At 38.2% G+C, this 26,052-nt stretch overlaps 1 protein-coding gene across 6 annotated transcripts in view; it reads left to right on the top strand.

Moving 5' to 3' along the window:
- CASK (calcium/calmodulin dependent serine protein kinase) overlaps positions 1-26,052 on the top strand; it is a gene marked incomplete at both ends in the record, with an annotated part of 372,322 nt that overhangs the window by 158,125 nt on the left and 188,145 nt on the right. For all 6 annotated transcript variants that reach the window (XM_084258755.1, XM_084258754.1, XM_084258752.1 and 3 more), the window contains one exon: positions 25,515-25,592. In XM_084258755.1, the coding sequence (XP_084114881.1) occupies positions 25,515-25,592 (78 nt within the window). The remainder of the gene's footprint in view (positions 1-25,514; positions 25,593-26,052) is intronic.

The following is a 26,052-nucleotide window of genomic DNA, read 5'->3' as shown; positions in this document are numbered from 1 at the left end:
CTTGTCGGCCCACCAAAGTGTGGATCATAGTGGGAGGGGAATATTGCTACTGTGGTTTCTATTATTTTAAAGATATGTTCACCTTTCAGTTTCAGTTAATTTTTTTTGAATGTGTGTAGAAGAAATGGGGTGTAGGCCAAAGGTACAGGGGGTGTGGGGTGAGCTGATTCACCAGCAACAGAGTGGGGAGCAGAACAGACGGATCTACTGAATACGCTGCTGAGGGAGCAGCAGGCGAGACAGGAGAGGTCTGCTGCGCCATGTGGGTAGCTCCCTGGCCGGTGATCAAACTCAGGCTGTGGTGGTGATAGCAAAGACTTAACCAACCCATAGGCCACCAGGGAGGACCTCAGTTAATTTTAAAAGGCAAGAAAGGTGGGCTCCAAATAAGGCAAGGCCAGTGCTGCCTTCATACTTAATTTCAAGAGACACGTGTATAACCAAACCTCATGTGGATCCCTTGCCGTTTGCACACAGACATCTGAACTCTGTGACAGTGTTTTCTACAGCAGGGAAAAGACTTCATTACATGACCAGACAAATCTGTCTCCACCACTTACAGGGCTCCGGGCTTTAAGGGCAAATGCAGGGCACAGAGCATTCTGGATTGGTTAGGGAGAAGAGAGGAAGGATATTCCCAATGGTAGTGGCTGTTTATGCCTATTCGTGGGTTGCACATTCACTTTCCAGGGACTTAGCATGTGCTCTGAGAGGGACTTGGAGGGTTTGATAACATGATCTTACTTCTGGTTGCTTCTTCTGGGAGTTGCACGTGTGCTCTAGTAAACAGCTGCTAGATAACCTGTTAGAACCTCTTTCCACCAGTTTCTACCTCTGGCTCTGCAGAATTTCCCATTATAAACATCATCTTCTGGGTTCCAAGGGAGGTAGGTGCACGCAAAATATAATACTTATCCAGTGCATTTGAAACTAAACTTATAACCTTCCCAGCAAAACCATGTTGCTGTCTTCTCTACCTCACTTTAGCCAAGGGCATCATTGCCACTTCAAAATGTAAATCACCTTTGACACTCCCACCTTCCTCACCTCTACACCCCACACTGCCCCAGCTCTTGTTGTTTCTTCACCATGACGATCCTGCCATGTGCTCCCTGCTGCCATGTGCTCCTCATTCTAGCCTTCACTACATGCCCTTTATTTTAGGAATATTTTCATTCTTCTCACTGCCTTCAGGATCTTCCTCCCCAGCTGTTTGCCTACCCTCTATGGGCAGTAGGCAGAGTAGGTGCTGTTTTCTACACTCTCCCCTCCACTGACAACCTGCAGCGATTCCTGAGGTGGAAAATTCTTGGCCTGGCTTTTAGTTCTTCAATTGCATCTCACCATCTTGCTGGCACATTGGGGGTCAGGGCTCTGCTGATTGCTTCTTCTCCTGAAGTCTTCTATTTCTTGGGTACTTTCCCTCTGCTGGGAGGCCCCCTTGTAACTCTACCTCCATAAAGAAGGCTGCTCATTAAAGTCTACCTCAAATGCTTGCTTGACCCAGAGTCTTCCTGGGATATTTTGGGGAGAACTAGAGCTGGTGTTATTAGGATACTTCTGCTGTTCTGAGGCACAGCCACTGTGAATGGGGTTCCTCAAAGTCAGCTCATACTTCCTCACGCTCCTGGGCTAGAGAAAGCTCTTCATAATATATATCCAATGAATAAATTCATGAATGATGAATTTATTTATCCTTGTGATCATCAGTCTGTGTTAGGAACCTCCATAGGTTCTGTAACCTCCTCTGTAGATGGCTGAAGTAACTGACCTCCAGAGAAGCCAATTTGGTTCCTTACTCTTTCAAAGAATCAGTTAGGATGAAGATGTCACCAGACACTGAGCTCTTCCAGTCGAGTCAGGTAGAGAGGAGGGTGGGTTCGTCAGAGGGAATAAAGAACAAAATGCCTCCTTGTGAAACAATATCTGCCCTTTGAGTGGAAACATGTATTTAGATTAGATAAACTCAAAATAATCATAGTACCAAAAAAGAGTTAAATCTCATTGGCTAATATGAATTGAATTTCCCCAATGGTTAATGATGTTGAATGTGTTTTCATGCTCATTAGCAATTTTGATGTCCTCTTTAGAAAAATGGCTCCCTAGTTCTGCCATTTTTAATTGGATGATTTGAATTTTTTTTATAGTTTTTTTTTTTTATAGAGGCATGTTTTTATTTATTTATTTATTATATTTGTTTGTTTGTTTTGTTTATACATGCACTGGGTATAGTCAGAAGCGCGGGAGGGTGAGAGAATTCACCAGAGCCAGAGTGGGGAGCAGAGCAGGCAGAAGGACCGAAGTACACTGCTGAGGGGAGCAGCGGGTGGCAGGAGAGGTCTGCGCACCATGTGGGATCCTCCTCCGCTGGCCGGGGAGCAGCCGGGGATCGAACCGGCGCCGCAGAGGCCGCAGGCAGCTTCGCAACCCAGCGCTCAACCGCTGCGCCACCGGGGAGGCCCGATGATTTGAATTTTTTGATAAGTTGTAGGATTTCTTTCTTTTTTTTAAAGATTTATTTATTTATTTATACAAGCACTGGGTATAGTCAGAAGCGTGGGAGGGTGAGAGAATTCACCAGAGCCAGAGCAGGGAGCAGAACAGGCAGACTGACTGAAGTACACTGCTGAGGGGAGCAGCGGTGGCAGGAGAGGTCTGCACACCATGTGGGACCCTCACTGGTGGCTGGGGATCGAACCGGCGCTGCTGAAGCTACAGGCAGCTTCGCAACCCAGCACTCAACCACTGCGCCACCAGGGGAGGCCCAAGTTGTAGGATTTCTTTATATATCTTGGATATTAACCCCTTATCTAATAGATGGTTGATAAAAATTTTCTCCCATTCTGATTGTAAGCTGGTCCAGCCACAATGGAAAGTGTTGTGGAGTTTCCTCAAAACACTAATAATAGGTCTACTACATGATCCAGCAATTCCAGTCCTAGGAATCTACCCAAAGGACACAAAAACACTAATTCAAAAAGAAACCTGCACTCCTATGTTTATTGCAGCACTATTTACAATAACCAAGATATGGGAACAACCCAAATGCCCCAAAAATAGATGAATGGGTCAAAAAGTTGTCATATATTTATACAATGGAATATTGCTTAGCAATTGAAAAAGACTAACCCATGCCATTTGCGGGAACATAGATGAAGCTAGAAGGGATTATGCTTGCCAAAATTAGTCAAAAGGAAAAAGATAAATACTGGATGGTCTCATTTATATGTGGAATACAGAGAAACCAAACAAAAGGTCAAGAAAAGTCAAAATTAGCAGCTGACCACAGAACTGAGGCATACAGCGAAGGAGCGGACGAGGGGGTTGCGCAAAACAGGGGAGGGATGAACACAAGGAAATGTGGTGATGGATCGCAAGTGATATGGTAGTGGGAGAACTATGAGGACTATAACAATGTAAGGAAAAAAATTAAGCAAAAAATATTGCTCCCATTCTGTAGGCTGCTTTTATTGTTTTGGTTTTGGTTTTTTGCTTTGTAGAAATGTTCTAGTTTGATGTAGTTTCACTTGTTCATTTTTGCTTTGTTGTTTGTCCTCATTTTAGTTTCCTTATTATTCTGAGTGATATAGAATAAAAACCTACTTCTAAGAAAGTAAAAAAAAAAGGGTGTACATGTGTGGTGTGTATGTGTCTGCCTGTCTTTGGGATCCATATGGCCAGCTTGAAAGACAGTGCTGAAGAACCAATATAAAACAAAGCAGAGTTAGATAGAGATGAAACACAGAATATGAAAAAGAAGCTGAGAGTTGTGGAGGTCAGATTGAGAATATCCAATACACAAAAATAGAAATTCTAGAAGTAGAGTATGATAAAAGAGAGGACTTACCAAAATTGATGATAGCCAAAAAGTTCCCTAATTGAAGGACAAAAAACTTAATAATCAGCTTTCAGATCCTCTGAGCTTGTAGTGATTGTGGCACACCCACTGTGGATGTCCTAAATGCAAGTGCCGATAAGTGTTTGACCCTCAGGAGAAGAATCTAGGCTAGAGATAGAGTATAGGAGTCATTACCATTCAGACAGGATGCATTTCACCTCATGGCACCTCATTTCCTGCCCTACCAACTTGTGAGAAAGAAGTGAAATGTGAAAGTATACTGATAATCAAAACACTGGATAGTCTGACCTTCGAATTCATTGTCATTGTCATAAATTCTATTTATTGTAGAGCCTCATGATTACAGATTGAGAGCTCAGGATCTCTGGAGCCAGATTGCTCTGAGTCAAATCCTGGCTCTGCTATTCTCTAACTCTGCAGCCTTAGACAAGTTATTTAGCATTTGTCTTAAACCTCAATTTCCTCATCTGCAAAATAGTTCCTGTCTTCTTGTATTGTTATAAGGATTCAATAAGTTGTTACATGTAAAGCACTTAAAATGGCACTTAGTGTGTAGTTAATTGCTCAGTAAATCTTTGATATTAGCTATTAACATATCTGCATTTAACAGGAACCTTCAGTATCTTACCCCAGAGTAGTGACTAACATGAAAGTCATGGTCTATGAGGTTAATGAATTTAGGGATCTGTGTCTTCCTATAATACTCAAAGGTTCTCTCTAGTTAACCACTGACTTGCATTTTGTTGCTGTTTGTAAATTAGCCATGATGTTATTTGACCATTCAAGAACTCCCAATTTCTTCTTTGTCATGTTTGGAACTTGGAAATAATCCATGAATATGTGAAATCTTCTCACAAGGACACAGTAATGGTTCCATTTTTCTTGCTAAGTTGGAAAAATTTAATCTTTACAGTTACCTTTGCATATGCCTCTGCTTTTATCTCTATACACCCACCTATAGTTTTATAAGTACCAACATGAACATTTTCATATTAGCCAGGTACTTGCCTAGAAGTTAAAAAATGACACCACTAGCTTGATTTCAGAGTGCAAATGCCAGTAAAATAAAATTAGAAAATCAATAATTAGCTGTGTGATTATTTTTGTGTGTTTGTTTAATATGAGCTCATTTTCTGAATTAGTTCACCTTCCTCATCTGCAAGACCACAGCAGAGCCTGGCTTGATTATTTTCAGTTTCTTACCTGCTCTGCAAGACAGATAAACAGGAAATAACATAAGTGGAACTGTCAAAGAATCCCCCTGAATCCTTGGATTCTAGCAGTGGATAGAAGGAACATGTTGCAGTTTTCATATCTGCATCATTTCAAGGTGTGCTACCTCCTATAGGTAGGGAGCTTCACTGTTAGTAAAGCCTCAGCTATTACATGGCTGAGGCTGCACTGAGGAACCAGCTTCTGAATAAAGAGAAGTAAGAGAGTAAGAGAGAGAACTGTATTTCTAGAGAGAGGCGGTAGAAAGGAAAGCTAGAGACACTTAGAAAGAATCACAGATACTCACCTACACCAGAAAGATAAGAACTTATACAGGAAAGAAAGTAAACAGATGCAATGATTATGACAGATTTGGTTTTGAGTGGCAGAGTCTTTCCCAATTCTCACCTGCAAAAGTTAACTGAACTACATGAAGGATCAAAGAAGCAGTTTAAAACATAAATAGGGCCTCCCTGGTGGTGCAGGTTTTCAAGTCTCAGCGCTATCAAGCTAACACCAGCCACTGGGGCATGAGTTCGATCCCAGCCAGGTAGCTGACCCACATGGCTCAGCAGACCTCTCCTGACTCGTTCACTGCTCCCCTTAGCAGTGTATTTCAGTCAATCTGCCTGTTCTGTTCCCCACTCTGTCTCTGGTGAATCCTCTCACCCTCCACACCTCTGGCCTACACCCCAATTCCTGTATGCACAAACAAAATCTTAAAAACATAAATAACAAGCCATGTTTAAACTAGTTGAACTAATACATCTAGTAGATAAGAAGTTGCATGTAAGGCATTTGCACAATAATTATTTTTTTATTTAATGAAGTTAAAAGATTTAGGAGGCAAAGGTAATGTAAAAAATGAGAGAAGTTCAAGAATCTGAGCCTTTGGACACTTTACGCTGTGCAAACATAAGTACGACCATTTGGTAACCAGTGTCTTAAATGAATTCTCTATACCTCATGTTGAGAACAGAAGCAATGGTCATTTGGAAACTCAGCCACTACCTAGTACCATGAAACCCTGTGATTCAGATGATCAGGTGGGAAAAAAATCACAAGTGTGGGCCTCCCCGGTGGCGCAGCGGTTGAGCACTGGGTTGCGAAACTGCCCGCAGCCTCTGCGGTGCTGGTTCGATCCCCGGCTGCTCCCCGGCCATCGGAGGAGGGTCCCACATGGCGCGCAGACCTCTCCTGCGGCCCGCTGCTCCCCTCAGCAGTGTACTTCGGTCCTTCTGCCTGCTCTGCTCCCCGCTCTGGCTCTGGTGAACTCTCTCACCCTCCCGCGCTTCTGACCGTACCCAGTGCATGTATAAACAAACAAACAAATAAATAAACATGCCTCTATAAAAAATATATATATATAAAAAAATCACAAGTGTGATTTCCTTCACTTGTGAGGATTTGCAGTTAAATCCTGCAATTTAAAGAAAAAAACCCTTTGAAGAAGTAGAATATCACTGTCCCCTCTCAAAGAAACCCCATAGTCCATGTTAGGACAAGGGTAAAGTATAACCTCCTTCAAAGAGATGATCAGGAAACATGGAATTATACATGAGGCTCAGAATCAACTGGCTGAGATTGGAGTGCCATCTGCCACTAATTAGTTACTGACCTTAAGCAAGTCGTTTAATTAAACTTTACTTCTAAAATTCTGCCATGTGACTCATTGTGATTAATATCTGGAGGGCCTTCCCCATCATTTATTTCCCTTCAGAGCCTTAAGTAAAAGAGAAAGACTATGTGGGTATATGCAAATGTTGGAGGTTTGGGGGCTGGGGATTGGTGCTTAGCATGAGAACACTGAGGGCTAACAGTAAAGTCCCTACCTAGTAAATAGACCAGGGATTGTTGCTCCCATTTGTCTTCCATTCTTTTCTGGGAATTTCAGAAAACCATACAGATTGGCATGTCAACATGAACAACTAATCCAGAGGTCTGCTGCTTCAGTCTTGGGATCATTTGCTACGTATTGTAGCTGGAGTTTCCTCATCCACTAGGAGGCAACATTGTCAAACAACCTTGATTAAGAGGGATCAAGATCTTGGTCCTTTAAACAATATAGGAGAACCGTCTGGAAAAAAGAAAAGGGTAGTAGTAAATATAGGACCCTGGAAATTATGACAATTCAACCTTTGATATCTAGATAGGCATTAGAACAATACTCAGTCTCTAAAACATGATAAACAATATCTTAAACTACATTTTTAAAAATAATTTTTTATTGAGGTAACAGGATCCCCCCCATCATGTATCGCCATCATAGTGCACCTACCATCAAATCACCCATAGTTACCTGCCATAGTCCATTATGCTTCCTTCCCTCTTTGTACTTACTCCCTCTCCCTTCAGTTCTATAGACAGCTTTCAAGTGTTAGTTTTTAAACTTGTTTTTATCTGACCTTTAGTTTGATTTTTCTATATTCAACATACTAGTGACACCATCCAGTATTTGCCTCTCTGTCTTATTTCAGGAAGCATTATCCCTTCCACCTCCATCCTTGTTTCTGAGAATGGCATGATTTTCTCTTTTTTGATTGCTAAGTAATATTCCATTGTGTATATATACCACATCTTCTTGATCCACTCATCTGTTTTGGGGCACTTAGGTTGCTTCCATAGCTTAGCTATTGTAAATAGTGCAGCAGTAAATATAGGAGTGCACGTTTCCATTCGAATTACTATTTTTTACCTTTTGGCTAGATCCCTAGGAGTGGAATTACTGGGCCATGTGGAAGATCCATGTTTAATGCTTTGAGACATCTCCATACTGCTTTCCATAAAGGCTGCATGAATCTGCATTCCCATCAGCAATATAGGAGGGTTCCCTCTTCGTGACACCCTCACAAGTACTTCTTGTTTCTGTTCTTTTTGATATGAGCCATTCTCACACATGTGAGGTGTTATCTCACTGTGGTTTTGATTTGCATTTTCCTGATAATAAGTGATGTTGAACTTTTTTATGTGTCTGTTCACCATCTATATGACTTTAGAGAAGTGCCTATTTAGCTCTTATGCCCATTTTTTTAATTGTGTTATTTGTTTTCTTTTTCTTGAGTGGTATGAATTCTCTGTAGATCTTCAATATCAGTCCCTTGTTAGATGTATGGTGTGCAAATATTTTCTTCCACTTAGTAGAGTGTCTTTTCATTTTAATTAGTTTCTTTTGCTGTACAGAAACTTTTTAGTTAGATGTAGCCCTAACTACTTGTGTTCTCTTTTGTTTTCTTTGCTGCTGGGGACAAATCCCTAAAGATATCACTGAAGCATATATCATAAAGTGTCTTGCCTATGTTTTCTTCTATGTATTGTATGGTTTCAAGTCTTACATTCAAGTCTTTTATCCATTTTGAAATGATTTTTTATGTATAGTGTGAGATAATGGTCTAGTTGTTTTTGCATGCAGCTGTCCACTTTTCCCCACACCACTTATTAAAGAGGCCATCATTGTTCCAGTGTATATTCTTGGCTCTTTTGTCATAGATTAACTGTCCGTATAGGTGTGGGTTTATTTCTGGGCTCTCAATTCTATTCCATTAGTATGTGTCTGTTTTAATTATAATTGCTTAATAATATAGTTTGAAATATGGAAGTGTAATACCCCCATTTTCCTCCTTTTGCCAGGATTGCTTTGGCTATTCAGAGTCTCTTGTGATTCCATATGTATTTCAGTTGTGTTTGTTCCATTTATTTGAAGAATACCATTGATATTTTATTGGGATTGCACTGAATCTGTGTATTGCTTTACTTTGAATAGGATGGCCATTTTGACAATGTTGATTCTTCCAATTCATGAACAGGGGGTATTTTTCCATTTCTTTGTGTCTTTTTCAGTTTCTTTTATCAGTGTCTTACAGTTTCTTTGTATAAATCTTTTACATTCTTTGTTAGGTTTACTCCTAGGTTTTTAATTTTTTTGTATGTGTGATTGTAAATTGGATCACTTTCTTAATTTCTTACTCTTCTTTTTATTTAAGTATAGGAAGGCAACTGATAGTTATGTTTTGATTTTATACCCTGCCACTTTGCTAAACTGATTGTTTTGATTAGCAATACTACATTTCCATTTTAGATGTAGATAATACTTTCAAGCTAGTCTATTTTCAAAGAATCAGAATTTTGTGGGATGTCAGAAGAGACCTCAGTGGTTACAAAATTAAATCCCATCATTTTATAAGGAATCATTTTCAAGCCAGAAAGGTTAAGTGGCATGATCAAAGTCCCCCAGGAAGTTAAAGGTAAACTTAAGTCTAGAGCCCTCATTTAAGGGATATTTCTCATTATTTTAACTGTTTAACATCTGAACCCTTTTCTGGTATATGATAATCTCCCATTTTAAGAATCTTGATGAAGGACAAAGCCAACCATCTACTATAGATGATTAAAATGCCAGATATTTGCTTTCCTTGCTGTTAGGATGAGGACATATGACATGGGTTTCATGATTCAGACACTCTAACGGTGATGTAATAACTAGTGATAAAATAAAAAGCAGGGGCCGTGTAGAATGCTTATGTGGCAACAAGGGCTGGGTTAGCTGTAGTGGTAGTGCTTGGGATGCATCCAACATCTAACATTAACAAGAAACAGTGGTACAAGATGCCACAGCTGGTGTAGAACAGCTGCAGTGGTATCCTCATCAAATCAGTTCATGGTTTTGTTTCTCACTCTGTAGCACCAGTCTTGGTTTTATTGCTCTCCCTGCCACTGTCAGCAATACAGCTGGAGTTGTTTTGTTGTTGTTGTTTTTTTTTTCCTTGTAACTAAGAACCTTAACTAATCCAGCATTAAATAACAAGAATGGGTAAAGGGGGCCTCCCTGGTGGCACAGGTGGTTGAGCACCGCACTGTGAAGCTGTCCGCAGCCCCTGCTGCACGGATTCCATCCCAGCCAGCTAGGGAAAAACCCACATGGTGCAGCAGACCTCTCCTGTCTCGCCCACTGCTCCCCTCAGCAGTGTATTTCATCAGTCTGCCTGTTCTGTTCCCCGCTCTGGCTCTGGTGAATCCTCTTACCCTCTTGCACCTCAGGCCTGTACCCCGGTTCTTGTATAAATAAATAAATCTTAAAAAAAATAAATTAAACTGTACCTGAAAAGATCTTTACTAATTTGATGTAAATCAACCAATAATGGGAAACTGAGAAAAAATATGTGCGGGGTGGGAAAAAAAAAAGAATGGGTAGAAGAAGAATGGCAGAAGACACCATCCTCAGATGTGGAATCAGTAGCCTTATTATGTGGTTGTAAAACCTGTAGTTGAACTGATTCCTCTTGTACCTTGGAATATCAACCTAGGAAGGCTGTAAGATTAGGCATGGAGCTGGAGGTAGGGGGAAAAGGGAGAGCAGGCTAATGGCCAAAATACCTTGTTCTTCTTATAAGGAACTCTGTGGAACCCAAGAATTCTTTTTTTTTCCCCAAAGATTTATTTTTATTTACTTATGTATACAAGAACTGGGGTATAGGCCAGACATGCAGAGGGTGAGAGGATTCATTAGAGACAAAGTGGGGAGCAGAACAGAAGGATCTACTGAAATACACTGCTGAGGGGAGCAGCGGGCGAGACAGGAGAGGTCTGCTATGCCATGTGGGTCAGCTCCCTGGGTGGGGATTGAGCTCATGCCACAGTGGCTAGCAATAGCTTGATAGTGCTGAGACTTTAACCCCTGTGCCACAGGGAGGCCCAAATCCAAGAATTCTTAATAAAACTGACTTTCCAGGTCCTTATAAAGATATATTTGTCAAGGTGAAAAGTCAGAGCATATTTAGTGATTTTTAAGTTTGACATATAACTTTTAAGTATTTAGACATATAGACATATCCCATTTGTACACTTGCCCCAGGCCCAGGAAATGTTAAGGGTGGGCTTAGACTAAGGGAGGCCACCTGTAGCAGGTGTACCAAAGCAACTTTGAATCTGTACCTTGCCATTTCCAGGTGAAGTTATGTGGTAGAAGAATTTGTTTCATATACTCTGCCTTCCCTCTCAATGACCTTTCCCTTCCTTTGGTGCTCTGCTTCTCTGTGTTTACTCGCCCTCAGCTGAAGACCCTTTTAGCACATTCATTCCCACCGTGAGCTATGAGAAGTCCTCTTCAGATGTTACCTGATCTGTAGCAGCCACCAATGGGAGTCTCCCTTAGGCATTAGTAAACATTCAGACCCACAAAACTACCATGTCCACATTTGACATTAGATCCACTTAGAAGGACACAACTGGCCAAGAAGGCCGTGATAGACAGTCCTCTTCAATAAGAGTCCTTTCAGCAGCACATACAATAAAATGCAGGGAAAATGGATTTTTAAATAGTGTTGAGAAAACTAATTTACAATTCAGTAATCAATTTAGATCCAGAAACCCCCTCTACCCCCCCCCCAAAAAAAGGAAAGAAAGAAAACTACACAGAAAAGAATTCATGCAAATAAATCCAATCATAGGAAAGTTAGCAAAAAATAAAGTTACTTAATAGATCTTTGGAGAGCTTTTATAACTTCAAAGGACTATGATTCACAAAGGAAAACATCAATAGCTTTAACTAAAATTGAAAAAAAAACAGGAAATTAATTTGCTTCAATATTGACATAAAAGTGTTTCATTGTATTGAACATAGAGCTCATTCCAATGGAAGGGAAATAGTAAGCTTCAAGTACAAATGGGCAAAGACAGGAATAGACAGTTCTCACCAAAAATAATACTAATACATAGATATATGGGAATATCCTCAGTCATTTTAATGTCTTTAACAATATATCCAAATAGTTTTATCAAGCAATTCCTATTACAGTGAACAGACCCTTTCCCCATGGGAAAGAGCCTTTCTATCTGCTTACATATTATAGTTAACAATCCTATCTTCTCTCGTCCCTATCCCAGTTCACACAGAAAGAATTTGATTGTATCCTGTTGACAGTACAGGTTGAAGGGAAGTGCTCAGCTCAAATTATAACCTCTCATCTATTCCTACAGTCTACTCCAAACCCCCCACCTAATACTATGACTCATGTCCCCGTGCTCCAGGCCTTATTGTTGTTTGCTTGTCAGAAGTGCCTTGAGATGCTGCTCTTCTCTTAACTACCATGTGGTCCCTCCTCCACTCCCATTTTTTCACTCTTGCTCTCTCTCAGTCTCATTCTCTCCTCTTCCTCTCAACCCCTTCTTTTCTTCAGGACCCATCTCAGAGGCTGTTTACTCCACGAACACTGTCTGAGTCCCTTGAAGATGTACCCTTTTTTAATACTGCAGCTAAATGCACTGTTCTTCATTTATTATGTTTATTATCTTTTTTCCTCATCTCCCCTGCTTAATGGAGGCTTGTGGAAGATGTGGTTTTCATGTAACTTGTGTTTCTATCATCTACGCATAGTAGATGCTCAATAGATGTATTCTGAATGAAGAAAAGATGGTGGTTATAGGGTATTGATGAAGACATCAAGACAGTACCACAAGCAAAGCCCCCCCCCACCATATTAGAAAAAATCAAAGTACTTTTTTCTTCAATCAATAAAAATTGTTTTCTGTATGCAGATTAAGGCATTGGTTGGAAAACTTATTAAATATAGAGAATTTATTTAAACCCTATCAGCAATATAGCATTCCCTTATATCGCCTGGGAGCATGGAGATGGAAGCTCTGAAGCATGAGCCCCCTATAACAGACAGAACCCTCCCTTATACTTACCTACCTAGTTATAATCTCTTATCTTGCATTAAGTAACTCAGAGCCTTAAATAGAAATTAGGATGTTTCCCTCTTAGTAACCTGGGGGGATTGGGGGGTTTGGCAAGCAATCTATGAGCTCTTAAAATCAGACTGCCTGAGTTTGAATCCTCTGCCACTTACTCGCTGTGTGATCTCTTAAGCAAATTACTGACTTTGCTGTTTCTCAGCTTTCTCATAAATCAAATGGAGGTGGTAATACTAACCTACCTCTTAGACTTCTTTGTAACAATTAAATGGATTCATGTATGTAAAGCACTTTGAAAATGCCTGTCACATTTTTGTAAGCACTCGATAAATGCTAACTTTATTTATTACAGCAAAATAAAATTATTTCTATTCTTTGAACTATATGTAAAAGAAGTCATAGTTGGTGTTCCACTGTATCTGTTTCTTTCACTCAATATTTTACTTCAATATTTAACCAAATTCCTTTGTGTAGCTGTAATTAATTTCTTTTCATTGCTGTCTAGTATTCTATTATATGAATATACCAATGTTTTATCCATTCTACCACTGATTTGGGTTGTTGGCACTTGGTCACTAATTTGAATACTGCCACAATGAACATTCAGGTACATGTATGCTGGTCCACATAAGCACATATTTATTTGAAGAAACTATCTTTGCTCAGTACTCTACAGTCACCCCTTTGTCATAACTCAAGAATCCATATATGAGTGGATCTGTTTCTAGGCTTTCTGCTTATGTTTTACTGTTTGTCCTAATGTCATTATATACAGTCTTAATAACTAAACTTTGTATTACAAAATTTTGAAATCAAGTAAAGCAAATCCTCCCATCTTATTATTCTCCCAAAATAGCTTGGATTTTCTTGCCCTTATACATTTTAGATTCTGTTTGACATTGTCCACAAAAAGTGTTAGGATTTTAGTTGGTATTCTGTTGGAATTATGCTTCAATTTAGGAAAGATTGGTTGTCTTAACAATAATTTTCTCTCTATTTTAGTTGTTTAATTTCTCTTAAGAAGTATCATACCTTTCTTCATGGAGTTTCTGTACATCTTTTTATTAGATTTATTTCTACAATCTTAAATATTCTTTAAATTTTTTAAATTTATGATAATGATTTTGCTCTATTCTGATTAATTCTAATTTTACCTTAATTTTAAATAATCTATATGTGACTCTACCATCTGTAAATAATGACAGATTGATTCTTCCTTTTGAGTTCTTACATACTTTGTTTCTTTATCTTACCTTAATTGAACTAAGACCTCCAGAGTATTGTTGACTATAAGTTGATGGCTTGGAACATTTATGTATTTTTGTTGATTAAAGGGTTTTCTTAAAAATTTTTATCATACATAGGGCCTCCCTGGTGGCACAGGAGTTAAAGTCTCAGTGCTATCAAGCTATTGCCAGCCACTGCAGCTTGAGTTCAATCCCCAGCCAGGGAGCTAACCCACATGGTGCAGCAGACTTCTCCTGTCTCTCCCGCTGTTCCCCTCAGCAGTGTATTTCAATAGATCTGCCTGTTCTGCTCCCCACTCTGTCTTTGGTGAATCCTTTCACCCCCTTTCACCGAACTTCTGGCCTACACCTCAGTTCTTGTATGCATAAATAAATAAATCTTTAAAAAATAATTTTCATCATAGATGATTTTATTAAATTTTGTCATTTATGATTACATAATTTTTTTTACTTCTTTAATCTATTGCAGTATTGAGAATTATAGACTAATTGAATTCCTCACATTAAAAGTTTTAAATTCTCTGGTAAATCCAACTTAATCTTGCTATGGTATATATTGCTGGATTTGGTTTGCTAATGTTTTGTTCACATTATTTGCATCTATATTCACTAGTGAGATTGTTCTTTGATTCTTTCATGCTGTCCTCAGTGGGTTTTAGGACTGTTGTGCCCAAGATCAGCAGACTCGGCGAGCATAGCCTCCAAGAATCCAAAGACAGCTGATGCAAATGCAAAAGGGAGTTTATTACGGGCTCGAGACCGGGCCCTCGACATGCACTGATGCAATGGCAGAGGTCGAGAGCCTCGAACAGAGGAAGCAGGGGTATCCTATAGGGTCGCGAGTGGCGCGAACTTTGAAAGAAGCTGGCAATTACTCACTGGCTACTACAAAGGCATTTTGGCGCGCGCGGTTACAGTTTCAAACTGATTGGACGGTTAGAGATGCTGTCCCATTTATGGATAGGACTGCCCTCATTGGCGGCTGGGGTGGTCTGCTTTTTCGTCACCAAGTGGAGTGAGGGTTGTGACTGCTGAAACTATCTCCGGAATGCAGCTGGACAAGGACTAACATAGCAAGGTGGAGGATATACAAAATGGCGAAACCTCGGCTAAGCTTGGTTCCACAAGGACCTAGGTTAAGCTGGTTTAAAAAAATGAATTAGAGACTGTACCTGCTTTTTATTCTTTTTTTTTCTCCGTAAAATATTCAGAAGTCAGAAAGATCATCTAGGCCTAGGCTTTTCATGCCAGAGATTTTTAATTACTAATTCAGTTCCCTTAATCAGTAAAGAATTATTCAGGTTTTCTAATTTTTTGATGGTCATTTTGATGACTTTTATATTTCTGGAAATTTATTCACTTCATATAAATTTTCAAATTTGTGGCATAAAGTTTCAATATCTTTAAAATCTGCAAAATATGAAATATCCTTTCTCATTCTGAATATTGGCTGCTATCTGTATCTTCCTTCTTTTTTTAATTAATCTTGCCAGATTCATCATTTCACAGAAAACAACTTTTAGCTTTGTTAATCCCTCTAATAGCTTCTTGTTTTCCATTTCATTAATTTCTCTTATTTCCTTCTCATTTAAATTTAATTTGATGATCTTTATATAACTTATGGAGATGAATATGTAGTTCAGAAATTTTCAGCCTTTCTTCTTTTCTAATATATGCATTTATAGTAGTCAATTTCCCTCTAAGTATTGCTTTGTCTGCGTTTTAAGTTTTGATTTTTTTATGATTTAGTTTTAAATATCTCATTTTCTAATTTGTTCTGAGATTTGTATAATAAAAATATATTGCTCATTTTATGAACATTGGGGATTTCTAGTTTAGTTTTATTAATCTTTTCAAAAAAAACTTATTTTGCTTTTGTTCTGTTGCATATATTTGTTTTTTACTTCTTTAATTTCTGCTCATTATTATTTCCTTCTACTTTCATTGGATTTAATTTGCTGTTTTAAAATCCTTTTTTTAAAAATTCTTCAGGTGGAGGGCCTGCCCTGGTGACACAGCGCGGTTGAGCGCTGGGTTGCGAGGCCGCCCGCAGCCTCTGCAGCGCCAGTTCTATCCCCGGCCACAGGCAAGGGTCCCACAAAAAAAAAAAAAAATTCTTCAGGTGGAATATTACTGACTTTTAGCTTTTCTTATTTTCTAATAATTTACATCAGTATTTGTAATATTTCTGTTAACTTTCTAATAAAGTTTTAAAACAAAATTTATGGATGCAAACTACTTTGTAAAATATCATTTTAATTGGATTCTGTATTTTATTTTCTTAACATTTAGAACTGCTTTTATTATGACAAAAGTGTACTACCTGTTCATTTTTTTCATAGTAAAATTAAAAGAAGGAAAAAATTCCAAACATAGTTCTACCTCCCACCCCTTTCCACCCTGTTATAATATCCAAAAACAACTCAATACATCTACATGCACATATATATGCATATGTGTTTATATATCTTCATGTCATGAACATCTCTCTGTATCAATAAGTGTATTTTTATAGCATCATTTCAATAGCAGCACAATATTCTACCCTGTATTTATCACAATTTATTTAATCACTTTCCTATTGTTGAGCATTTAAATTATTTCCAAATTCTCCCTGTTACAGCTATTATAAACTCTTGTCATTAAAACTTGAGAAATGTTCCTAATTATTTCCCTTGGGGTAAAATTACTGGTACAGAAGACATGCACATATATAAGGCTTTTATCAAGTAGTTCAAAACTGGCCTTTAGAAAAGTTGTATTTTTCCATCAACATAAGATGATTACCTGATCCAAAAAAAGTCTCTCCAACCCTGACAGAGGGTGTGTGTGTGTGTGTGTGTGTGTGTGTGTGTGTGTGTATGCGCGCGTGTGACCAACTTCTCATACTGGGAGATTGGACCATGTCTCAACTCCTCCTTTCAACCATTTCCATATTTGCTGGTATAATGGCAATCCCCCAATCTTGAAATATAATACTTTAATTCCGCACAAGTTTGGGTATGTACTATTTTCATTATCATTGTTAGAAATATCTATTTTTCAACATGACTTCTTTCATTCAATAGGTTATTTAGCATACATTCCTCAATTTCCAAGCATTTATGGATTTACTAGTTATTTTGTTGATTTATTTCTACCATAACTATAATGTGATTAGGAAAAACATACTCTCAGTGCTCATAGTCCTTTAAATTTTATTGGATCTCAGAAAAGTACTTTGTGATTTCTTGAGTTGTTAGCTGAGCTATTATTTTGTGTGTACATAACATCATTTTTACTTGAAAGAATAACAGACAAATCATGGTTACTAAAACTTGAGTATGTGGCAGACATTTAATCTAAAATGAATGAAGTGAGCCTGCTGCTTGAAGGGAAACAACTCACAGTAATTGTCACCAGTGATGAAATTCAAATTTTCAGGTGAAAATTAGAATTTTGGAAAACTTATATCTGCCACCATCAGCCTGACAGCTTCCAAAAACTTACAAGATGTTTCTAATGTAATCAGCAACAGTATTAGTAGATGTGATTTTTTTTTATATTATGTAATCAAATGTGTCAGTATTTGGAAAATCTGTGTAACTCCATAAACTAATATTTTTCATATGACTAATGTGTGCACAGGTAACACAAAGTCACACAGGTAAAAGATCTATTCAAAGAACAAGAAAAGACAATGGATTGTAATGTTACAATATAAAAAGTTGATTGATATGGGGTTTCAGATTCTACATTGCAACTCATTTTTAAGAAACTTTTTTTGAGTCTTAGTGTAGGATCAAAGGAGAATATTCACAAATATCTACAAGGGTTATTAAAAATATACCTCCTCCAGGCCTCCCCTGTGGCGCGGCGGTTGGGCGCTGGGTTGCGAGGCTGCGCCGGTTCAATCCCCGGCTGCTCCCCAGCCACCGGAGGTGGCCTTCTGCCTGCTCTGCTCCCTACTCTGGTTCTGGTGAATTCTCTCGCCTTCCCGCGCTTCTGACTGTACCCAGTGCTTGTATAAATGAATAAATCTTTAAATATATATATATATATATACCTCCCCCTTCCTTTATATATCTATGTGAGGCCAGATTTACTTCAACCAAATAAAATACTGTAACAAATTGAATGTGGAAACACAGATATGAGAATCTGGCTGTTTTCTATTAAATCAGAAATGAAAGAGATTTGCAAAATGTAAAACAATCTTGAAATATAATACCTTAATTCAGCACAAATTTTGATATGTAAAGCTTTTCTCAAGTGGTATAAAATTGGCTTTCAGAAAAGTTGTATTTTTCTAACAACAGAAGATGACTACCTGATCCAAAAAAAGGATTCTCCAACTCTGATAGAGGGGTGTGTGTGTGTGTGTGTGTGTGTGTGTGTGTGTGTGTGTCCGTCCAAGGTAAAGGCCTACAGATGCTTTGGTGGTGGGTGCACTAAGGTAACTACACCTGAAGGGGGGGATCCTATACTTCCAAAATACTTACAACTCTAAAACAATGGTACTTCAATACAAAAAGAAAACACATGATGTCATGCTCTTCTCACTGAATTTATTATGTTTTAGAATATATACCTATTTTCATGAAAAAAAACATTTCTGCTAGCATGTAATAGGATTTTTTGCTATTTTAAAAATAAATCATTTTATACCTCTAGATTTTAATTTTCAATACAGTAAATATTGATAGATAAAACCCACAGAAGCACCATTCTACTGGGGTTCTCAATAGTATAGAAAAGGGCCCTGACATCAAAAAGTTAGATAACTTCTGTGAAAACTTAGTGGTTGTCATAGAAATCACAGCATACTTCCTGAATTATGTATTATTGTTGTCAAGTATTTGTATTTAAAAGCAATCTCCCTCTCTCAGAGACTATTGTTTTATGATTCTCAGAGAGTGAGAAAATAGTTGTTTTATATATAATCATTGTTCATTTAGATTCATCTTCATATTTACCACATTTTATGGTTTTCACGTCTTGCTACATCTCTGAGTTTTCTTTGACTTCATTTTTCTTCTACTTGAGAAATACTCTTTTCTATTTCCTTTAAGCAAAAGCATGTTAAGTGCAAATTCTCTTGATGTTTTATTTATCTGAAAGAATATTTTTGCCTTCGCTTCTAAGGGCTTACTTGGTAAGACAAGAATTTTAGTTTTGTTACAGGACTTCTCCATACTAGGGGAAGGTGCTATGTTCCACACCCCACTTAATTTTGGGCAGAGCTGAGCTACCAGATGAAGCTCAGCAACCTGGAAGACAGGTGGGCTCTGAGAAGAAAGAAAAGATCTCTGGTTCCTACACCTAGACTTTCATCCTAGTACTTCTGGGATGGAAACAAATGAAGAAGAGACGTGTAGAGACACTTGAAAGAGACATGTAGAGGAGGGATACTTTGGGGAGGCTGACAGTGGCGACCATTACCTTGATTTGTACTTTGATATTTTGCTCCTTTATCCCAGACTTGCATGGTCCTTCTCATCCCCTTCCTGTGATTCCCTACCAGAAGGTGCCTTAGATTTGTGGCAAGCTTTCAGAGTTTAGCAGCCCTGTTTGGCTGGGGATTTACCACCAACCCTGTTTGGCTGGGCATTTACCACAAGGGAATGGATAATTTTGGGTGTTTGGTTGGGGACCTTTCTTCTCTCTCTGTGTACACCAAGTCCATCAAAATTCTTTTACACTCAGAACCTGTCTTCATGCACAACCTTTGCAGCATGCAAATTTTGGGGGCCCTTGGCACCTCTCAGTCAAACGATAACACTTTGACCATTATTTCAATTTAATATACCTTTCCACTGGCTTTTGGCTTCCACTGTTGCTATTTAGAAGCCAGCTTTCAGTCTTACTAATGTTCCGTTTTCTTTTCACTTTTGGAACTTCAATAAAATATACACCAATCTGTCTCATTTCTTATCTTCACCTTTATATTTTTCATGTTTTGCCTATCCATGTTTAAATCTGATATATTTTCTAGTTTACTAATATTCCTTTCAGCAGTCTAATCTTAAATTCTAAATTTTGGTATTCTGTATTTTTCAGTTCTGAAATTCTATTTGCTGTTTTTTCAAATCTATAAGTATCTCCTTTTATAATTCTTGTTTCTTGCTGAAGTATTTAGGCTCATCTTTTATCCCCATGGATAACACTGGGGTTTTTCTATGCTGTTAATAAGACATACCAGAATATATTCTGTGCCCCTATTTTCAAAATGTAGCTCTTTATAACCCCAGTCCAGAACAAATGGTGTTTCATTAAGGTCTTAATCTTTGGTGGCCTCTTCTCAGGTCTACCAAAAGAATAGTTCTGTATCTTCTTTTGGACCACCCAAGTGCCAAAGCAGTTGGACTCCTGCCTTCATCTGATTGCCCCTTCCCACTTCTCTAGAGTTCTTTTCCCTGATCTTTTCCCTGATCTCACTAAGTAGTTTTTCATTCATTATACTGTTAACTCTTTAAAGCTTTAAAAAATATATAACTTCACCCAATTTTTGTAGTTGTCCCCTTCAGAGGAAATACTAGCAAGAGAACCCCAGATTTGGTCTGTTCTTTGCGTCAGGCCGTGCCTCCCATGCTGTCTCTTGACAAGGTCCGGGCATTGGGGGAGACTCCCGAGAAGCGGGGAGTTCCTGTGCTCTCCCCGGAAGAGGGAAAGTTTTACTTCCCAGAAAAAGGAAGTTTTTGCACTTCCCAAAGAAGATCTGAACTAGGGAGTCTCCATGGCAACGCCTGCTAATGCTCTCCTTTTTGTTCTTGGTTAATGCTGAAGTAAGTTAGTTATAAATTGGCCTGTGAAAACCTAATTCGGACCCAGGTGACAATTGGCTTGTTGTTCTTACGCATGAACTATCACAAAAGAAGTAAAAAATTGTTAAAGGTATAGTTAGGAAAGAAATGTTTCGGCCCTGAGAACTGTGGAGAACAAGCTGCCCTGAACCAGCTGTGCTTGGAAAACATAGCCTAACCTGGGGGGTTCCTGTTTGTGGCAACAATACTTTCCCTGGTGTATGAGGTCAATGGTTCGCAGGCCGTGTGGAGGTTAGGAATTTCTAGTTAAGAGTTAGACTTCAGTAGAACTTACGTAGATTTCATGAACTGTTTTAGACCACCTTGAAGTAATTAATATATTAACCAAAATAATTGAGTGCTAGGAAATAGATTGATTTTAGTAATTGAATATAGAATAGGAATTCTACACCCACGTTTGTAATTGGGAAAGTTTAATTGTTGCCAAATGTTGTGCTGTCTTGTATGATTGATCATGCCAGTAAATGAGCTATACCTAGGAAATTAATTGTTCTTAGGTTACCAAAGAAATGGCCAACAGGTGTAAGGCCAAGGGGGTCTTCACATGATCATGAGAAAATATGTATTGATTGTCTCTGTTCTGCTTCAATGCTTACTCTGATGTAATCCCACCGCTCGCCTTAAGGTATAAAATAAAGACCTGCTGAGACCCTCAACAGGAGATACTTGCACGAAATAAGGTGTCTGTGTCTACCTCACTTCTCCCTCGCTCCACTGCCCCTCAGTCCTTCAAGAGAAAACTTGGCCGACGCCGTCCTCTCCTCTCTGAGACCCCTGATACAACTTCTAGCTGGAGCGGGTCTCCAGCAGTTCTTCACATTGTTCCTCAAAGAACAGTTTTGTTTTTTTTTTTTTTTTTTTTTTTTAATTTTTTTTTTTAAAGATTTATTTATTTATTTATACAAGCACTGGGCACAGTCAGAAGCGCGGGAGGGTGAGAGAATTCACCAGAGCCAGAGCGGGGAACAGAGCAGGCAGAAGGACCCAAGTACACTGCTGAGGGGAGCAGCGGGTGGCAGGAGAGTTCTGCGCGCCATGTGGGACCCTCCTCCAGTGGCCGGGGAGCAGCCGGGGATCGAACTGGCATTGCAGAGGCTGCGGGCAGCTTCACAACCCAGTGCTCAACCGCTGCGCCACCGGGGAGGCCCTCAAAGAACAGTTTTGAAATGAGTTCGAATCTTCCTATTGTTACCAGTACATAATAAATACAGAAATTGAAAGTAAACATTTAGAAACTGTTGTTGCATTTTGACTTTACTGTGAAATAATAGCACTTGATTTTGAAAAGTATTGGTTTAAAAAAAAAAAGCTTTTACTCTGACAACAAAAAGGGGTGGTTATCAGAGAGGAAGTAGGGAAGAGTGAAGAGCTTGAGGTATTGAAGTATTGATCCACTATATACTGAGGCAGGGAAATCTGGTCCTTCACTAGTTAGTTTGAGAAGCACTTCTTTATATCATCAGGCACTAGTCTCCTACAAGCCCTCTTTTTATCTGCTTTTACAGAGGATCCACCATAGAAGAGGAAAGAAACCTTTCCTCTGCCCTCTTAGGTTCATTGGCTGCCACCTGCAAATTAAACTGACAAAGGACAGATTAACAGAAGGAGATATTTATTTCATCTGCATATGGTGGGAGTAGAGCTTGAAAAGCACTAAGGGCTGGTTAGACATGGGGCTGTACCATTTTAATAAAGAGTGATAAAGTGTGAAGAGGCAACTGGATAAAATAAGGGGGATGTTTGAACTTCTGGCATTGGCAGTAAGTTGTGGGAAAGTGACCAGGAAATGTATGTAATAATGGGTTGTTTCCCAAGGTTTGTTATGCAGATAAAAGTAATTCTCTTTCTGGTACTGGAGAGACTACCTTTACAAATGGAAATTTATACCTGTTTTTGGGCAGAACAGAGGAGAGCAAGGACTTGTTCCTGTGTCTGCTATTTTTCAGTTGCCTTCAGTTCAAAGTAATCCTATGTCAAAGTGGCATATTGTAGAGTAGCGTATTCTGATCCCTTCAACATATAGTCAGCCTTGTGCCTCTTAAACACGTGAACTATTTTGTTTGCTGCATTTGTTTTTAGATAATTGTTTTATTATGTAAGTGTTGCATGCTCATTGTAAAATTTTTTAAATTCAGATACACACAAGGAAGGGACAGCTAAAATCATTCATAATCCCACTACTTTTCACAATTCAGAGTAAAACTCCTATAAGTTTTTCTCAGCTCATAGTATGAATGGATTCCATATAGTCTTCCAAAGCAGGCTTTCATCTCAATCTCCCTCTCATTTCACTCCTTGGAATGGAGCCAACTGGGGAGATTAAGATTTCCTTTTAAAGGTTCTTGGCAGTCCCAGAAATGCCTTAAAATGGGAAGCCAAAGAGAAAAGTAATTTTAAAAAGCCTTATAATTTTTTAAGAAATTATGTTATCAAATAAAGTTTATCAAAGACTTGAAAAAACAAATTTTTTCAAGGCTATGTCAGGAGTGTATGTATGCCTTATGAATATATACATTTTAAATTTCTGTGATGAAATTTACATAAAAGGTTTTTTGGTTTTGTTTCTGTAGCTGATGAAACTTAAAATTAGTGTGTTGTTTCATTTAATACCAATTAGTGTTACAAAAACTAATCAAATAATTTTAATAATAATTATTTTCATATTTTTGACTTTCTTCTAGAATAACCTCTCAAAGAACATGCCCACATATTAAAAAACTTGTGTAGATGACTTTGTTTGGTACCCCTGGTTATGAGCCATTGTATTAAAAATATGTATAAAGGCTAAAAGATCCCATTTGTAATAGCAACTAAAAATATATAATGCCCAGGGGACAATCCAGTAATCAGTATTTGGAACCAATATGAAAAAACACCTTAAAACTACAACTAATAGATGTAATACCAAACAAACTCTTTAAGATGAGAATATTAGGAAAATGTTACTTTTTAGAAGTTAATGTATAAATATAATACCTTCTCAATCAAAATATAAATATTTTCAGAGTGACAAAATGATTTTAAAGTCCCACTGGGGGAAAAAAATTCAGAAGGAAATGTGGGTGGAAAGTAATAATGATGACAAGAATAGTCAGGTCAGTGGAAAAGAATAAACCTGCAAATAATTGGGAGTGTTTGTACTTGTGTATTGTACTGCTGGACTTGAAGATGTCTGTAGCTCCAGTGAATGGGAAGAACGCTGAAATCAATAAGCCCTTGAATCCTGGTCTGTCACATACTTACATATTCAGGCAAGTTATTTGAGAATAGAATGATTCTGACCTCACAGAGTGATAGTAAAAATGAAGGGAGGGCTCCCTGGTGGCGCAAGGGGTTAAGATACAACCTATGAAGCTAACCGAGCCACTGCAGCATGAGTTCGATCCCAGGCCAGGGAGCAAACCCACATGGCGCAGCAGACCTCTTCTGACTTGCCCGCTGCTCCCCTCAGCAGTGTATTTCAGTCAGTCTGCCTGTTCTGTTCCCTACTCTGTCTCTGGTGAATCCTCTCAAGCACCCCCACACACACACCTCTGTCCTGTAAACCCTTTCATGTATGCATAAATAAATAAATCTCTAAAAAAATTTTAAAAAATGAAGGGAGAAATGTTTTTCATGATATTTGATGAATAGAATGTTAGTTCTTTTTGTTTTCCTTCTAGACGTTTCTGTTTCCTCAGCATAATACCTGCAGCAGGTATATTGGAGATTAAGCTACTGAATGAATGAATGGATGAATGAATGAATGAATGAAGTACTGGATTTGGAAACATTTTATAAGCCTTAAAGTATTATGAAAATGTTAGCTATTATTATTTGAGTAGTTCCATTAATATATATAATGATCTGGTAAAAGTTGCATGTATATAATACATCTATATAGATAGATGTATGCATAAATGTGTATATATATTTACACATACACACATGCTTATACGTATATAAGCTAAATGGTATGATGTGAGCTATGTAAGGTTGTTATAAAATTTAAGCAAAAGGTCTTACTGTGGCTGGTAGTCATTCAGGGGGCTTCCTGGGGAAGTTTGTTTTGGAATAGAATAAAGAGAGAGAGAAAGAAAATGGTACATTCAGGGAGTGGTACTTAGGCTAATTGTCTAAAAAGTGATGTATACTTGAACACAATAGCTAGATAACAAGAAGTTTTACTGATCTGGAGGGAAATAGAGAATCAGCATGAGTTTTGGGACTAGAGAGTGATACTGTATCACCAACACATCAATTTGTTAGAATGTTTGTTGGGAATTAATTTTGGTAATGGAAGTGTAAACAAAAATAAATTATGGATGAGCCACAGATAGAACTTGAATCTCATTTAGTGGTGATAACTGTAGCTAAATGTTTTAGAATTCTTGTTATATTACATTGCATGACTAGATGTAGATAATTTTGGAATTTCACTTAAAAATATACCCACAATCCCAGGAATTGCTCTTCTCTGAGATTTCTTGTGATAACCTAAAGAAAATTTTTCCTTTTTTTTAACCTAAAGAAAATTTTCTATGCCTTGTGTTATTTGATGCTACAGATTTTCAGTGTTAAGATAGGATGTCCTTTAAAATTCATTGAAAGAAAGAAGATAATTTATTATAATAATTAGCTGTAAATCAACTTACTTATAATGTATTCACTTATAACTTTCCTTTCTGAAATTTTTTTCATACTCTTTTTCACATTTCTCTACAGTATGGATGGAGCAGATCTGTGCTTTGAAATTGTAAAGAGAGCTGACGCTGGTTTTGTATACAGTGAAGCTGTAGCCAGGTATGTATCTAATTCCCACAGGTCAAGTGGAAATAAAATAAGGAGATGACAGAGAAATCACAGAAGCGCCTGCTCTTGATGATGAGCGCACTGCTGCTCTTCCCCACAAGGGGCCCACATGGGGTAGTGAGCATTCCTAGAGCCAGACAGTGACTGGAAATGCAAAATACTAAGCCATGGATTTATCTGTGAATATGGGTTTTCAGTTTAACAACAGTCCTGCTATCTTTCCCATCTCTGCTGACTCTTATACTAAGAGATTTGGTAGCTCAGGGACCATGTGGAATTAAAATTTGAGGGTCTTGTTTGTGCTTGATTTTCATTTTTTGGCAGATGTGCCTCATTAGTTCTTCAGTTTGCCTTTCCGTGATAGCAAATTGCTGTGTGACCAGTTATTCTGAGGAAAAACATAGAACAATAGAAGGAACAGAAATAAAAGCCGTTTTTCTGCTGAATGTAT

This window comes from Talpa europaea, assembly GCF_964194135.1.
Source record: "Talpa europaea genome assembly, chromosome: X".
NCBI classification, from domain to species: Eukaryota; Metazoa; Chordata; class Mammalia; order Eulipotyphla; family Talpidae; genus Talpa; species Talpa europaea.
The sequence above is the reverse complement of the archived record's forward strand: the minus strand, read 5'-3'. Positions and strand labels throughout refer to the sequence as shown.